Source organism: Macrotis lagotis, chromosome 1 (genome assembly GCF_037893015.1).
Source record: "Macrotis lagotis isolate mMagLag1 chromosome 1, bilby.v1.9.chrom.fasta, whole genome shotgun sequence".
Lineage (NCBI taxonomy): Eukaryota > Metazoa > Chordata > Mammalia > Peramelemorphia > Peramelidae > Macrotis > Macrotis lagotis.
In genome coordinates, this window is record NC_133658.1 from 655,102,780 (window position 1) to 655,121,274 (window position 18,495).

The 18,495-nt window shown below is 34.8% G+C and overlaps 1 protein-coding gene and 1 pseudogene across 3 annotated transcripts in view; one reads left to right on the plus strand and one right to left on the minus strand.

Moving 5' to 3' along the window:
* Nucleotides 1–18,495, plus strand: part of PGAP1 (post-GPI attachment to proteins inositol deacylase 1) — a 105,084-nt gene that overhangs the window by 72,952 nt on the left and 13,637 nt on the right. For all 3 annotated transcript variants that reach the window (XM_074215421.1, XM_074215422.1, XM_074215423.1), the window contains 3 exons: nt 7,276–7,369; nt 8,867–8,957; nt 17,488–17,685. In XM_074215421.1, the coding sequence (XP_074071522.1) occupies nt 7,276–7,369; nt 8,867–8,957; nt 17,488–17,685 (383 nt within the window). The remainder of the gene's footprint in view (nt 1–7,275; nt 7,370–8,866; nt 8,958–17,487; nt 17,686–18,495) is intronic.
* LOC141507600 (NADH dehydrogenase [ubiquinone] 1 beta subcomplex subunit 9 pseudogene) lies at nt 2,419–2,942 on the minus strand (annotated as a pseudogene).

Sequence of the window (18,495 nt, forward strand, 5' to 3'; positions counted from 1 at the left end):
ATGTGATTAGAATTAATTGTAGCACTTCTAATAGTCTAGTATTGGAAAGTTTCTCAGACTTCCAAAGTTTTCTAGAAGCTAATGAAATTTTTCCATTGAAAACTATTGATTGCATTTACTCCTATGATGCCAAAAAAAAATTCCAGTATCATAGAATACATATATAAACATAATACAAAGTAGAATATGATAAGAACATAAGGGAGATCTATAACAAAGTTCATCTCAGGAGAAAAATATCACTTCTAGATAACATTTCACTTTATGAGCAAATAGAGGCAGAAAAAATCACAGTGAATTTGAGAAATAAATATTTGGATAGATTATAGATGAATTGCAAGACATATTTGTATGGATTATAAGTTGTATGAAAAATATAACTAGAAAGCTTGAAATCAGTTTTTAAATGATCATACAATCATTAAACAGTTAAGGGTCAACTGGATGTCAGGTACTGTGTTAAACACAGGGGTACATCAAAAAAGAAATCAAAAGACAGTCCTTGTTCTCAAGGAACTCATTGTCTATGGATAAGCAAACTATATACAGGATAAATTGGAAATACTAAACAAGAAGACAACTCTGGAATTAAGGGGACCCAGAGACCCAGGTTCAGAGATTCTTGTAGAAAGTGGTTTTTTGCTGAACTTAAAGGAAGTCAGGAGGCAGAGTTGAGGAGGAAGAACACGTCAGATATGGGGATAGCTTGCGAAAGTGCCTAAAGACAGTAGATGAAAGGTCTTGGGTGAGGAACAGTTAGTGAACTAGTGTCGCCATCACAAAGCATATGAGTGGAAGTCGAAGTATAAGATTGGAGGGGGCAATGGGTTATGAAGGACTTAAAATGGTAAGGATGGATTTTTGTATTTGATCCTGGAGGTTGGAAGCCAATGGAAAGAGGGAGTAACATGGTTACATTTGACTGGAAGAAGTTCACTTTTGCAACTAAGTGGAGGGTAGACTGGATTAGGTAGAGGTTTGAAGCAATCAGATCAATTAGATAGTTGTTATAGTAGTCTAGGCATGAGACGATGTAGACCTGTACCAAAATGGTAGCAGTGTTGGGAGAATGTATGTGAGATGTGATGAAGATTGACAAAATTGGATGTGAGGATCTGGGTGAAAATGTAAGGAGGCGCAGATGATACCTACATTGAAAACCTGAGTGACTGGGAGGGTAAAGGTATCCTCAACAGTAATAGGAAAGTTAGGAGGAAAGGAGGGTATGGGAGGAAAGGTGAGTTCACTTTTGGACATGTTAAGTTGAAGATGTCAAAGGCATATCCATTTCAAAATATCCAAAGGATAGTTGGAGATGTGAGACTGGAGGTCAGCAGAGAAGTTTTATCTTTAAATTGGCATGTGAATCATCTGCATAGATATGATAATTGACTCTTTGGGAGCTGGTGAGATTATTAGGTAAACAGTATAGATGGAGAAGAGAGATGACTTGGGACACTCATAGTTAGTGATCATGACACAAATGTAGTTCCAGCAAAGGTGACTGAGGAGGAGTCAGATAAGTAGAGAAACTGGAGGGAGTGATTGTCCCAAAAATATTTGAAATTATAATAACTTTGGAGAGAGCAGTTTTGATTGAATGATAATATCAGAGGCAAGGCTACAGAGAGTTAAGAGAGTACAAGGAAAAGAAGTAGAGGCACCCACTGTAGACATTCTTCTCAAAGAGTTTAACCACAAAAGGAAAGAGAAATATTGAATGAAAGCTAGTGGGGATGGATAGATCCAGACAATTAACATTACTGTTTGCCAGACACTGGGGATAACAGAGACTGGCAAAAGACAAGTTCTTTCCCAACAAGGAGCTCATTATCTATTGGGTTGGGGATAGGGATACAATACCTAATGCCTAGGGTAGAAGGGGGTTGGATGAAGAAGGGGCTTGAAGAAGTCTAGAGTGCAACTGGGTGGGAAGTAATGAGATAGTTGCCCTAGGAGCCCACCTTAAATGAAGATCTGGAAGAGCTCAGCCCTTTCTATCCTCCATCCTCTCTAATCAGAGGAAGGGAGGAGCCTCAGGAGAATTCACCCCCCTTTTCAGGGTTAGTGTCTTTTGGGGTGATGAAATTATGGAGATTCTTGAGAATGTAAAATGAAGAGACACTATCAATGACATCCAGAAGACCTGGATAGGAAATAATGAGGGGTTTTTTGAGAACTAAGGAGAAATGGATTTGTTTTTAGGCAGTAAGGAAGCAGCATGGTAAACTATTATACCTTTCTCAGTAGGCAGAGATCCATTAAAAATTTTTGAGCAAGGTAGTAACATGATTAGAGCTGCAAATTATCCTTACTGCTTTGTGCAGCCTAAATTTAAAGTGGAGAAAAGACTGGGAGCAAGGGGATCAGGTAGATGATTATGGCTACCAATTCATGTTAGTGAGATGAATTTTCTTTTTTTTTTAATGTTTAGTAACTTTATTATTTCAAGGGCATGTGCATCTACATATTCAGTATCCACACTTGAAAGTTTAAAGTGTGTGCATATGTTAGTTACTCTGAGGGACACTCTCAGGGCCTAGTGACAATATGCCACCAAAGTGGTGGCAAATGACCTTCTTTTCGAGCTGGGGGCAGAGCTTCAGTCTTAGGACCATCAAGTGAAGTTTCCTCCTTCGACTGCTGAAACTCACGCTCCCAACTTTCCAAGCGCAGTTTCTTCCACTTCTCCCTCTTGGCAAAGTAATCAGGGTACATTGCCTTCTCAGAGGGGTGCCAGTAGTCTAAGCACCACTCAGGAACCTTGTAACACTCATATCTTTCAAAGGAAGTGCCTCCAGGAGAATCAGGGAAGATATATGGCTGAGGATGCTGATAAGTCCAAAATTCTTCCTCTCCCTTCATAAGCAGTTTGGTGGCCTTTACCATATCTTTTTCATTCTTATGTTCTTCAAACCGAGCTCTCAGTAAGCTCTGAACCGATATTCATCCCTGAAGACTATCCAGGACTCGCGGTGGCGAAGCTCCCGTTTGTAGAGCCACAGCACTTTCTGCTGGTGGGTCAGGAAGGCGCCCGGGGTGCACAAGGCCGTCTCGCCCGGCTTCACCTTCAGGAAGCCGGTGGCCGCAAGGGCTCGTGAGATGAATTTTCAAAGGCTAAATTAGCCTTTGATAGATTTGATGGATTAGGGAGTTGAAGAATGAGAGTTGATTAATATTTTAAGCCTGGGTGGGATAATGATTCTATGAACAGAATTTGGTAAATTAGGAGAGGCAGGTTTAGGAGGAAATGACATGTTAAAATTGAGGTTCCAATGGGACATTCAGGTGAAGAGTTTCTGAAAGGCAATTTAAGTTATGATATGAAAGCAAAGGGAAAAATTCAGATTTGGATCTTCATTAAAGATGGTAGTTGATGATAATGGTGTTCCATGAGTTCTTTTACTTAGATGTAGCAATTAATAAGTCCTATGGAGGTTAGAGTCATGATTCAAAGATCACCACACTAGATGTAGAAACTTATTGACCACCTTGAAAATACCTATTTTTGCATTATAAAAAGATCTTTGCAGATAATTCAAAGCAAATTTATTATCTATAGGCTGCTTTCAATATAGATCAACAGCATTGATTCAATACCGACTATAGGTTAGACATTGTGCTGGGGACTAGGGGTACAAAGACAAAATGAAAGCAGACTCTGTCCTCCAAGAGCTTTCATGTTGTTTTGGGGATAGGAGGATACTATTAAGTCATCTCCAAAATTGAACAGCTTGGTGGTAGTATATGTCACTTAATCTCTGAGCCTCAGTTTCCTAATCTGTACAAGAGGAAACAATACCTATAATACCTTCTTCATATGTTTTGAGGATCAAATGAAGTAATGCATGTAGAGTACTTTGCAGTCCTCAGAGTGATATATATTAGTTATTCATTAATAATAATGATGACAGTAAGTGGAAGACATAGGAAGAGAATAGATGATATAACCTTTTTGTGTGTCTTGGACCCCTCAAGCAATCTGGTGAGGACTGTAGACACTTTGGCAAGAATGCTTTTAAATACAGGACATCAAATACATAGGATTACAAAGAAAAGAAATTATATTGAAATACAGCTATCAACAGTTTTTAAAAAGTCCCATTATCTCAGGTTAAGAACCTCTCATTAGTGAAAGGCAAAAAGGGAAGAATTGTATTGTTAGAGATGTTAGGGGTTAAAGTAGAACTGAAGAGTTCTACGTAAGAATGAAAGGGGTACATTTTAGTAATCATTATAGTTTATTTTTGACACCAAGACTCAATGAACATTAGTCTTACCACTTATTTGTAGAGTCTAATATTATTAAGCTGTTTAGCATGAATTCTATACTGTTTACAGCTAAATTTAAACTTTTAGCATGAGATTGTTGTTTGTCCTAAATGTTATCTCATTGATGTTCACAACTTTATGAGGTGTTGCTATTATTATCCTCATTTTACAGATTAGTAAACAAGGTAGAGAAAGGGTCAGAAACTGAGGATCCCATGGCTAGTCTATCTGAGGCAGGATTCAAAGTTCCTAATTCTAAGATAAGCTCTTAAGTACTGTGTCACCTAACTTTTTCATTTATCTTTAAATACTTGATAGAATTCACTTTTAACTGTTTTATTTTGGTAGATGAAGGTTAGGATTTTTTTTGACTTGCTGAGAACTATAACTTTCCTAAATCAGCCTTACTATGCTATTTTTCTGGGTTTTTTTATTCTGGATATCATAGCTTTGTTATTTTATTCAGAGATCTGGAGATGGAGTCACATGTAATTGAGTATAATAGTTTCTGATAGTTTTCTTTTCAGTCAGATGAATGAAAGGCCATCTATATTTGTCTCAGGTGCTGTGCTGAAACAGTAAAGTGTATATTGAAAGGCCAAACACCACTTAACTCTCTTGACCACACCTCCTCCGGTTATTGTTATTGAGCCGTTTCAGTTGTGTCCAATTCTGCATGACCTCATTTGAGGTTTTTCTGGCAAAGATACTGGAGTTGTTTGCTTTTTCCTTCTCCAGCTCATTTTACAGGTGAGGAAACTGAGGCACATAGCTCATAATTTTCTGATACTTGATTTGAACTCAGAAGATGAGACTAATGACTCCAGTCTTGGCATTCTGTCCCTGTACTATCTAGTTGCTTATCCACCTCCCTTTTTTTGGAAAGTATCTAAGATGATGTGTTTTTTCCTTTACTCATTTCTTCCCTCTCCACTGAGTTGGGTTCCCCCTATCCCTCCCCATTATTGAGACTTCTATTAAAATTTCTCTCCTTTTCATTATTGTAGTTTGTGGCTTCTTTTAAGTTAATTTGCTTTTCTGATTGAGCATCTAAAAGAAAGGTAAATAAATAGCAAGATGGGGTGGCGATGTGGCGCAGTGGATAGAGCACTGGCCCTGGAGTCAGGAGTACCTGAGTTCAAATCTGGCCTTAGACACTTAATAATTACCTAACTGTGTGGCCTTGGGCAAGCCATTTAACCCCATTTGCCTTGCAACATCCTAAAAAAAAAAACAACCAAGCCAACAAATAAATAACAAGAGCATTGATTTAGCACTTATGTATCAGATAACATTTTCTACATTTTTATTGGAAATGCTTTTTTTTTTTTTTTTTTTTGTTCTAGATAGCATTGAAACAACTGCCAGACCATTCTTTCAACCAGGGCTGCCCCATTTCTTTTTTCTAGGTTACAATCCTTGTTAATTAGGATTTGCTCAAGTGGACCCATGAACAGGTTACCTTGCCTAAGAATGAAGGAATCTGGCTGAATTGCTGCTGAAAACAAACTCTGAGGAGTGTCAGATAGGGTGACTTTTGAAGGTTCTTGGTATGACTTCACCTCACCTGTTAATAATAACAGCCTCCTTGTGATCACCAGCACATAGAGCAAAGAACAGGAAATACACATGGGGCCATTAAGGTCCCATTTTTCCTGTCCTTTTCTCCCATTTTCTTTTATTTACTAAAATGTATTTATTGGTCTTTGAGGTAGTGATGGGGATCTGCTTAGGAGTAACCTCTGTCATTTCACTAGACATCTGAACAGTATTACAGGGCAGCTAATATCAGTCAAATTTGGTAGTACTTGCCAAGGAACAAGTGAATAAAGTGTTTCTGGGTTTAAACAGAATGAAAGGCTAGATATTATTTATGAATACTGCTGCATTCTTTAATAAAACAAAGTTGCTGAATGGAAAGCTTAGTTACCTTAAGTTTTCAAAGTTACCATGCATGTAAATACTTCTCATAGAGCACCTACTGAAGCAAAGGAGAACAAAATAGTTTCTTGACTGATCCTTCTCTAATTTTGTAACTTCAGGGAAAAAATATTTTAGAACCGTGACTTTCTCAAAGATAGTAAAGATTCAGAACTGATATTGATACTGACCAGGGCAGTATTGCCTAGTAATAGATGCCATCCTGTCTGGCATCCCGTATTTGTTGATTCAACTTCTGAGTCAGGGTGTTATTCAGAATATAAAATATTATTGGCAAAAAGAATTTATAAGAAAGTTGGTTTCATCATGTACTTACTAATAGATAATTTTCAATTTCTTAACATTAAGGATATAATTTTAAATGTCATTGTGCATAAGATTATGTTCAAAGTCAAGCGTAAAGTCAGATTTGGGGGGGAAAATTAAGGTTTGTGTTTGTTTTTCAGAAACATTAGAAGATGATGATGATGATGATTTTGTAAGCATTATGTTTAGTCTTTATGAGAATACAATAGCACAAATTCTTAAAAGGGTGATTTTTTTAAAAAAGCTTTTATGTCATATTAATAAACTTTATTGAAAGAAAGAATGCATAAGAGGATTCAGGTGGCAGGGAATTTATATTTTGATGCTAAAGAAATCTTGGAGAAACAAGATATGTGCGTGCGTGTGTGTGTGTGTGTGTGTGTGTGTGTGTGTGTGTGTAGATGTCCAAGATATACATCCTGTATATGAGAAATAGAAATATCAAAAGCAATCAAAATAGACTAACAAATGAAGTTGGCTTGGATTAGATCTTTGAAAACAGGTTTGTAACACATTTGAGCTAAACTATGGATTGGCTTACTCAAATTATTTAAAAAATTTAGAGAGTATTCATAGCATTACAAGTTCCTACTATCTATTGTATGGAGTCATAATTTTAATTTCTTTTGATGAAAGTGATTGTATGACCACATTAAAAAGAGATAATGAAAAATAATATTTATGTTGTGCATGAAAGTACATTTTCATCAGTAATTTGCATAATTAGAAATACTTTGTGATATATCTGCTTTCTAGGTAATTAGATTCCATGGTGGAGCACTTCCTGCCTATATCATGTCTAGTATCCTCCTTACTTATGGAGGACAATTACAGTCCCTTATTTCAACAGGTAAGAAAGCCCATGAAGGTTTTTTTGTTATCTTAGTTATGAGATTTGAAGTAAAGCAGTTATTAGTTCATTTTATTTCAAAGATATTTCAAATTCAGAGGAATAAAGGAACTTTAAAAATTAGTCACATAATAACAATAGATGATTTTTCTTCCTTCCCTATTTCTGTTAGCTAATTTTTAACTGGTTAGCACATTTTAGAAAAATTTCTAGATATTTTGTCCAGATACTTTAACCATCATTCCTGCTGTGAGGGTCAGCATGGTAGAGTACTGGATTTGTGGTCAAAGGACTAGGGTTTGAATTCCAGCTCTTCCATTTCCAATCTATGAGACTTTAGATAAGTCATTTAAACTTTCCTGTCATAGCTCCTTTTATCTATACTATAAGGAGAGTGAACTGAGATGACCTTTGAGATCCTCTCTAGCATTTATCTCTTACCTGGATCGTAGGATCCAGAATTGTGCTAGTAAAATATATAGACAAAGTGATTTAAAGCCTGGTAAATAAATCCCTTAACACTACCATCAGAACTGTTGTTTTAAGTCCTGCTAATGGTTTTCTGAACTACTTGGCCCCATACAAATTATTTTTACTTTGCATGTTTTCATTCAACTGACTACATTTACCTTTCTTCCTGAGAAGATATATGCAAAGGGTGGGGCAGAGGAGATGAAAACTGAATTTGAACTCTTCTTTTGGGTATAAATTGTGTCTGCTCTGGTTGGCTACAGGTATGACCTTAGGCAAATCAGTAGCCTCTCTTGTCCTTTTTTCCTTCATCTGTGAAATGAAGGGGTTATACTAGAAAACTAAGATGACCTTCCATTTCTTACTAAGAGGTGAACTGTTTGAGGATAATTTAATCTCTCCCATTGCCTTTCATAGTTCCCTGCCCAGTTATTTATTTCTTGTTTATGTTTGTTTTATAGCTTGCCTTTCAAAAACTCCTGGATCTTGGATGTAGAGAATACACTTCATAATGTTTGGTCAATATGTAGGATGATTGATTTAGAAGTGAAAGCCTTGATGTTAGAGGTCATCTAGTCCAGCTATCTTGTTTAGTCTCAGATTGCCTCATTTAAAATCTCTTCTTCCCTGATTTAAAGATGTGGGATAACAAAACTGACATTAAAGGACCTGGGTAGTGTATCTGCTCTTTATTAACTCAATGATAATGGACAAATCATTTAAACTCTGGTCCTCGGTTGACTCTTCTCTAAAATGGGCATAATTCTATTTAAACCCCTTTTATTAACTTTCTGTAAGAAGTAAATGTATACTTTGTAATTTGTAAAGTGCTAATATATGTCAACTGTTATTATATTTATTTTGTTCATTTAAAAGGCTGAATGATCAGATTGTCTCTGAAATCAATTCTTTATTGTTGATACTCTGGCAATCATAGACATGTATTGTCCCTAAAAACGAAAACATTTATGAATAATTCTCTTAAATAATTTAATTACAATGAATTCTGTTTAAATTTTTTCCCAGGCCATTGTTTAGATTATACCACTATGTTGGATAAAGAAGCCAAACCATACAAAGTCGATCCTTTCGTAATAATTATGAAATTCATGTTGGGGTGAGTTACTTTTTCATGTGGTTAATTTTGCTTAATTTCTAAAACATATACCATTTGGTTAAACACCATTTTCCCATATTATTTCCTTTCCATCACAAATTGACTAAAACAATTTTTTGTGATGGAAGTAATTCAAGAACAGCTTAAAATACAGATATTTTTCTTTGATTTTTATTGTATGTTTGCCAATGTTTATTATTACATAGAATATAACAAGAAATTAGACAAATTTATTTCTTATAACTTTTTTTAAAAAAGTAAACTTCATGATACTTTTGATCACAGTCAGTTCTATCCTTGGTGACTGAAGTACTAGTAGATCAAAGTCTTGGATTCTATACTTAATTAGGATCACAGATGGAGAACTGATATTGGCCTCTGAAATGATCTAGAGCCCAGTGTTGTTGACTCTAGGTGCACCTCACTATGCTGTTCGTAGTTTCCAAGTCCATTTATCTCAGAACAGGTTTTAACTACTATATGCTCTACTAGAAAACACAAGGTGATTGAAAAGGCCTCTTTCTGCATGGAGGCAGTGAGGTGGAACTGGAGTTAGAAAGTCCTGAGTTCAAATCTCCCCTCCAACACCTACTTAGCTGTGTGATGTTGGACAAGTCACTTTACCTCTGTCAAGTGGGGCTGATCATAGCACTTGCCTCCCAGGATTATTGTGAGGATTAAATGAGATAATAATTGTAAAGCACTTGACAGCACAAGGTCTGCCACAAAGGAAGCTCTGTGCAAGTATTGCTATTGTTCAGTAATTGTGGTTATGTCTGATCTTTTTTACCCCATCTTTTCTTTTTTTTTATTAAAGATATTATTTGAGTTTTACAATTTTCCCCCCATCTTACTTCCCTCCCCCCAACCCCCCCCATGGAAAGCAATCTGTCAGTCTTTGTTTCCATGTACATTGATCCAAATTGAGTGTGATGAGAAAGAAATCATGTCCTTAAGAGACAAAAAAGTCTAAGAGATAACAAGATCAGACAATAAGATATCTTTTTTTTTTTCTAAATGAAAGGGAATAGTCCTTGAACTTTGTTCAAACTCCACAGCGCTTTATCTGGATACAGATGTCACTCTCCTTTGCAGACAGCCCAAAATTGTTCCCGATTGTTGCACTGATGGAATGAGCAAGTCCTTCAAGGTTGAATATCGCCCCCATGTTGCTGTTAGGGTATACAGTGCTTTTCTGGTTCTGCTCATCTCACTCAGCATCAGTTCATGCAAATCCCTCCAGGCTTCCCCACAGGGGTTTTCTTGACAAAGACACTGGAGTTTTCCATTTTCTTCTCCAACTCATTTACAAATGAGGAAACTGAGTCAAACAGGGTTAAATGACTTGCTCCAGATTGCAGCTCCAGAAGATGAGTCTCCCTGGCTCTAGGCCTGCTGTTGTTATAGCCTGTATAATTGTTGTTGTTATGATTATTATTATTAAATAATGTTATACTAGTCTACCACAGAAACAGTGTTCCAAATCTACATTAATGCATTCTGTGGCAGCAAACAATTGGAATTAAAAGTGGGTGCTCACAATAGATGAATGGGACATGCAAAGCTGATACATGGAGGCAGTGGAATATTACTGTGTAGCAACAACTGAAAAATATAAGGAACTCAGAGGAAAAGAAAAGGAAGCAAGTTCACTAAGAGGAAGGAATAAACTTAAAAACCATAATAGTCCCAAAGAACAGATAATGAAATATAAGCCTGTGCTTCAGAGAGAGACTAGAGATGATGAAGGAAGAATGTTGTATACATGATCAAAATGGTTATTTTACCCCTCCTTTCTTTCTTTGCTTTTCTCTTTCCTTTGTTCCTTCCTGCAGTTGGGGTTAAGTGATGAGGCTAGCTTTGAATTCAATCCTCCTGACTCCAGGGCACCACCTACCTGTCCCTTCCCCCCAATTGCCCCTTTGTCTCTTAACTTAATTCCAGGAACACCCAGGGAAGAGGTTGGGCTGGGAAAACTCCTTTTCCAACTATTCTCCACTCAGCCACCATCCCAACATATAATCAGGGAGAGGTAAAGTTCAGGGCCCATGACCCCATCTTGGTCATCCCCAAAATCTGGGATGTTTAGGAATTACATTTCACAGATTCTTTTCTGAAATACTGAAGCTGCAGCCCCTGAACCTGGGCAGCTCTTTTGGTTTTCTGCTCATTGATCTGATACAGGTTCCTTGAATAACAGAAATTATATTAATATTATTCTAGCAATTATTTTCACATTATTATGATGATTTGAATTTATAGAAGCATTAAAAAAGGCCATAATATTGTCTTATTGGTCTGTTTCCTATTGTGCTTTATTGGTGAGACCTCTAGCCCAGCTCTAGCCTGATTATCTTTTCACAAACTCTTACTATCCATGTTTAAGATTTTTGCCTATCACTTCTCCCAGGGAGTCATTTGGAAGGAGCTTCTGAGCATTACTAAGCTGTCAAGGGGACTTGGCACCATTGTAATTAAACTGCAAGTAGCCATAGGAGCCAGGAAAGGATAGAGTAAAAGAAAAAAATTTTGAGTGTGGGAAATATAACTCTAAGAATAGTGCCCCATATTTAATTTATACAAGACTTTTAGAATGACTGATAAAAGGAAATGCTCTGTTAATAGGTTAACTATAGTAAGACATTTAGAAAAGGAGCTTCCTTGGAGATCAAATTCATACTTTTCAAATTGCAAGAGATTTGAAAGAAATAGAAATGGGGAAATATTTAGACCTAATGTATGTTGTTCTTCAAGCTTTTATTAGAGAAAATGAGCATAATTTTAGAAATTAAAAGCATCACTCGTTTCAGTCCACTATTACAAAATAATAGTAGGATCTGTGGAAAGGATAGATTGTAGTTTTGTGGACTCAGGATCAACTACCATGTTGTCCTCTTTCATAGATCCATGGTGTTCTAGAGTAGAAAGGGACTAACCTTAGAAGGTAGCTCTTAACCTAAAAGCCAGATCCCTATTCAGCCCATGTAACAAGAGGTCAACAAATATCCACTAGATCACAGGCTTTGTTTCCAAAGACAGCTCAGTACAATCAATTAGTAAACATTGGTTAAGCCCCTACTATGTACCAGTATGTACCATTCTATGTATGGGAATATGAAGAAAAGCCAAGTACAGGCCCTGCTCTCAAGTAGTCTCTAGTCTGATAGAATAATAGACAAATATTTGTGTTCAAACAAGCTATTTACAAGATAAATTTGAAATAATCAACCAATTCTTCTCTCAGGGAAGATAGCATGTATGTACATAAATATGCACAAAATAAATACAAAGTAATTTTGGAAATGAAGGGTATCAGGTAAAACTTCATTCAGTAACATATAAACTGAAGGAACAAGAATTCTAGGGATCAGAAGTGGGGGGGGAGGTTGGTGTACATTGTTGTGTACAAGAGCATTAGGGCGCATTGTGGATATGAAGAGTAGATAGTGCAATCTCAGGGAATATGTGGGAAAAATAGTGTTTAAAAGACTGAAAAGTTAGGAGACAGCAAGTTGTGAAGACTTTTAAATCCCAAACAGAGCAATTTATAATTGATCCTAGAGTAATGGGAAGCTGCTGGATTTTGAGAATGGGATTGACTTCATCAAACTTATTATGCTTTAAGATAATTTCTTTTAGTGGCTATGTGGAAATATATAAACTAGGGAGAGACTTGAGGAAATGAAAGCCCAAAGGGTAATATTTTGAAGTAGTTCTTTGAGAGGTGATAAAAACATAAACTAGGATGGTGACTATGTGACTAAAGCAGAGTACAGAAAAAGATACTGTAGAGGTAGAAATGACAAGATTTAACATTTAATTGGGTATGTGGGAAATAGAGGAGTTGAAGAAGACATCAGGGTTATAAAAATGAAAGATATAGTGATGCCCTTTATAGAAACTGGAAAATTCAGAGATGATGTGACTTTTGGGGGAACTATTATTAATTTTTTTTGACATATTGAGTTTGAGGTGCCAATGGGCCATCCAGTGGTAACTGTATAATAGATAGTGATATATGAGTGGTCCTCAAGAGAGAGATTAGGGTTAGATATATAAATTTTGGCATCATCTGTATAGAAAAGGTAATTGAACTCCTTGTAGCTAATGAAGGCACCATTTTGAAAAATATAGCAAGATGAGGAAAAGTGGGTACAAGACAGAATCAACTATACTTTGGGAGCCTGGCATAGATGATAAAAGGAGACTGAAAAAGCAGTAATCAGATCCTTGGATGAGAACCATGAAAAAACAGTGTAAATTCAGAAGGGAGAGAGTGTCTAGATGGGAAAAATGATCAACTATGACAAAGACTTCAGAAAAGTCAGTCCACCATATTGGATAATTAAGAAATCCAGAGTAGTTCCAGTTTGGTGATGAAGATGGAAGCCAATTGCAGAGGATTTTAGAAAGAAGTAAGAGGAGGAAAAGTGGAGACATGAAATATAGATTTTTTTTTTAACGATTTTGACTGAGAAAGAGAGGAGAGACATAGGATGATAAGCTAACAGACTTAGTAGGATCTAGTAAAAGTTTTCTTTAAAGATGGAGGAGGCTTGAGTATGTCTCCTCCAGCAAAGAAGAAACCAGTATATTGGGAGGGAATGTAAATTAGAAATAAAAAAAAAGGTTAATGAGTGAGGGATAATGCTGGAGATGATAAGAAGAGATGGTATTAAGAGTATTTGTAGAACTAGCCTTGGCAAAGAGAATACTGTTTTCTTTATCAGATTGGAAATAAAGGAAGAAATATGATATGAGACTGTGAAATAAGGAAGGATTGTGTAAATAGAAGGGAACTTAAAATAGAAAATCTCAGAATTCTCTTATTAACAATGAGTTCAAATCTTCAGTCTCGGAGTTGTAGTCAAGAGACTTCATAGGAAACTAGAGAAGGTTTGGAACAGCCATTGGAACAGCCAAGTACTATAGAAAATTTAAAATTTTTTTGTTGTAGAGAGAGCCCTGTTGAGGTAGCATTCCTCTTCTCTTTGGACTTTGTAAATGACTAAACAACAGTGATATCTCCCATGGCAGTGACAAACTGTGTTCTACTTCTGTTCTAAGTGTAGGCTAGATTCCCTTTTAGAAGGAAAGTGAAGGGACCCAGTCTGACTTAAGATATGCCCTTTATCACTCTGCCAAGTTTTCTCTTTTCATACATTGTACTTCAGTATATGAATTTCCTCTATTCATATATTATACTTCAGTATATGATGTTTATGTACTCTCTGTTGTACTTATGTAATAATTATTTGTGCTTCTCCCTTATTTCCCTTGCTAGAAAGAAGCATTTTTATTTTAGTGTTGTGTCTTCATTGCTTAGAAGAATGTGTTGTATATTAATTAATATATACCTGAAGTATGTTTGTTGTTTTGCTGAACTGAATATTAAATTTTCACTAAAAAATTCTCGTACTGAAATAGGTAAGTCTAACCAAAAAAGAAATCAAAAAGAAATCAAGGAAGTAGGGGCAGCTAGGTGGTGTAGTGGATAAAGCACTGGCCCTGGAGTCAGGAGTACCCGGGTTCAAATTCGGTCTCAAACATTTAATAATTACCTAGCTGTGTGGCCTTGGGCAAGCCACTTAACCCCATTTGCCTTGCAAAAACCTAAAAAAAAAACCACTTAGAAATCAAGGAAGTGAATAGAATTTTAGATGAGCTAGATAAATAGATCTCTAGAGAGAGTCAAATAGAAATAGAGGTTATGGTTAAAAGTGGTTATAGTGGTTATAATTAAAAGCAGAAAGGTAGAAATATGAAAAATATCCTTTTCATATCACAGTGCAATAAAATCATATTTAATAAGGGACCACAGAAACAGAGATTAAAAACTAATTGGAAATTAAACAACCTAATCTTAAAGAATGATTAAAGAACAAAATCATGACAATTTAATTAAAGAGAATGACAATAATGAGACAATATATAAAAACCTAAAAGATACAACAAAAGTAGCGATCAGAGGAAAATTTACATAACCTAATGCTTATATAAGTAAAATAGAGAAAGAACAGACCAATGAATTTTAAGAAATAGAAAAAAGAACAAATGGAAAATCCCCAATTAAACACTAAACTGGAAATGCTAAAAATTAAAGTTGAAATTAGTAAAATTGAATCTAAAAACCAAAAATAGTACATAAACCTTTTGGTTAATTTGATTAAAAAGAGAGAAGACAACCAAAGGAAAAGGATGATTATGCCACTAGTAAAGATAAAGTTAAAGCAATTATAAAGAATTATTTTGGCCAATTTATTTGCCAATAAAATTAAGAATTTAGGAAAAATGGAAGACTAGTTAACAAAAATGTAAGTTGCTTGGAGTAACAGAAAAAAAACAGAACATCTTAAGTAGACCTATTTTAGATAAAGAAATTTTACAAGTCATAGAAATTCCTAAGAAAAAAGCACCGACAGGTTTGTAAGTTAATTCCACAAAACATTTAAAGATCAATTAATTCCAGTTTAATTCCTATTAAATAATTTGGAATATTAAAGAAGTGATCCTACCAAACTCCTTTTATGAAACAAATATGATATTCATACCTGAATCAGGAATAAAAACAGAGAAAGAAAATTATAGACCAATTTCATTAATAAATGTGGATGTAAAAATCTTAAATAAAATGTTATTTAAAAGATTCCAATTTATATTACAAAAACTATATAACTATATAAGCAGGAATTCAGGAATGGTTTAACACAAGGAAAACAACATATTTGAATTAATAATAAAAGTTTAAAACCATGTATCAAGAGATATAGAGAAGTTTATACAGTATAAAATATTAGGGAGTACACCTGCCAAAGTAAACTAAAGAACTGTACAAACAAAATTATGAACAACTTTAATACAAATAGGGGCGGCTAGGTGGCGCAGTGGATAAAGCATGGGCCTTGGAGTCAGGAGTACCTGAGTTCAAATCCAAGCTCTGACACTTAATAATTACCTAGCGGTGTGGCCTTGGGCAAGCCACTTAACCCCCATTGCCTTGAAAAAGCTAAACACACACACACACACACACACACACACACACACACACACACCAAACTTTAATACAAATGAAATCAGATTTAAATACCTAACTAATTTATATATTCAATGCCATTTCAATTAAATTGCCAAAAATATTTTACCAAATTCGATAAAATTATACAAAATTAATTTAGAAGGAAAAAAATCAAGAATATCACAGGAAAAATAAAAAAAATTAAAGAACAAGATTTGGCGGTGCCAGGTCTTAAACTGTTTCATAAGGCAGTAATTATTAAAACTCTGTTACTGACTAAAAAATAGAATGGTAGACATTCAATTTACAGGAGCAGCAACTATTTGTCAAGAGTTAAGACTTGAGATTTTGGGGATAAGAATTCATTATTTGGAAAAAATGTTGAGAAAACTTGAAAGCACTATGACTGAAATTGGGCATAGACCAACACTCTCATCATTTACCAACATAAGGTCAAAATGGATACATGACCTAGAGATATTACAAGAAAATTTGAAAAACATGGAACATCTTTTTTTATCAGGTTAATAGATAGGCAAAGAATTTACAATTTACAAGAAATAGAAAGCAGAGTAAGGTATAAAAATGGATAATTTCAATTATATAAAATTTAAAAGGTTTTGGATAAATAGAACAAATATATCCAAGATCAGAAAGAAAGCAGAATATTTGAGGAATACAATTTATAGAGTTTCTCAGATGAAAGATTTATAACTCAAATATATAAAGAACCTTATAAAATCCTTAAGAATTCTACTTATTCCCCAATTGATAAAAGATATGAGCAGGCAGTTTTAGACAAAGAAATCAAAACAATTTAGAGTAATGTAAAAAATAATCTAAATTATTTTTGATTAGAGAAATGTAAATTAAAACAGCCTTGAAATATCATTTTATACCTATTAGATTGATTAAAATGGGGGAGGGCAAAAACAATAAATATTGGGTGGGTATAATATGAAAAAATCAGATGAATTGTAAACATCTCTTCAATTTCCAATTCTTTGCCATCAGATCAAAAAGAGCTGCTATAAATATTCTTATACAGTGGTAAACAGGGGTTCTTCTTTTTATACTTGTAGTTCAGTATAAATGATTTCTTTTATAATCCACATATTCTATTTTATGCCTTTGAAAATATTCTGAGAAGGCTCCATGGGCTTCTCTAGATTGCTAGTGGTGGGGGAAAAGTGAAAAATTTCTGCTGTACAGAATTTGCCTGTTAATTACTTTCAAGTTTAATTTTTCCTCTATTGAAAATTTTTATATGTAGGACAGTCGATACTTGTTTTTGATTATGTTTGACCTATTGCACTTTTAATTTTAAAAAAATTAAACCGTTCTAAATGAATATGAAGGTTGCGTTCTATAAAATTAAGACAATAGTTTCAGAAATAATTATTTAACATGCAAGGTCAATATAAAGTTAAATCATAAATGAATATATGCATAATATCTGATGATAAGTCTGATGTTTTAATTATATATATCATTGTCTTTTTTTTTCTTCTACAGTTATACCTGGTTTAAACAAATTTGGGATAATTTCTTCCTACCAGAATTAGATGCCATTTTTCTGAATACACAAAGTATGTGTTTCCCACTTGTGTCATTGGTCCTCTTTCTATTTGGAACCAGTATTGCATACTGGGGTGGCATGCTCTCATCTTTTTCTGTGAGGCTTCTTTCTTCACTGTGGCTAACCTTAAACAGGTAAAAAGGCAATTATATTTCAATAATTGATTAAAATCTTTCTTCTATTATTTAAGAAGATTACACATAAAACTATAAAATATTTTCATTAAAGTTAAGTTCTTAAAAGAGAACCTTAAAGAGTGGTTCTTCTATTTCCCTTAACAGTAACTGATTTCTGTAGAAAATATTCAAATTAATGATTCTCACTTTTATTTTAAGGTCTACTGTATTTGTTTAACAAATATGAGTAAATTGTGATTTGTTGTAATGAATAAACATGTTTGAAGTTTACTTTCCTGCATTTTTCTCAATGGGTGACCCAGTCCTAGAATATATTTTTGTATTTTCATTCCTATGGTAAAGTCTTTGTATAGTGTTTCCCAACTATTAATCTATGGACCTCAAATGCCATTTTCCTTTATCAAATCCCTTTTACATCATTTACTAGGATTTCTTGTAGGAACTAAAGTAAATCTAGCTATAAAACTCCTTTATCATTACCACGTTCAGATGTTATACTTTGATTATCATTCCTAGCTCATTGATTTAATTAAAAACAATTATCTCCAGTTCTCCCACAAGGTTTCAGGAAAATTAAAAATAAACCCTCCTCTCAAAAGATGTTTGGGACCCTCGGCTCTAAGGTCTCACTTTAAACTAATATGATTAGGGTGGCTAGGTGGCTCAATGGATAAAGCACTGACCCTGGAGTCAGGAGTACCTGAGTTCAAATCCAGTCTCAAACACTTAATAATTACCTAGCCGTGTGGCGTTGGACAAGTCACTTAACTCCATTGCCTTGGAAAAACCTAAAAACAATAAACTAAC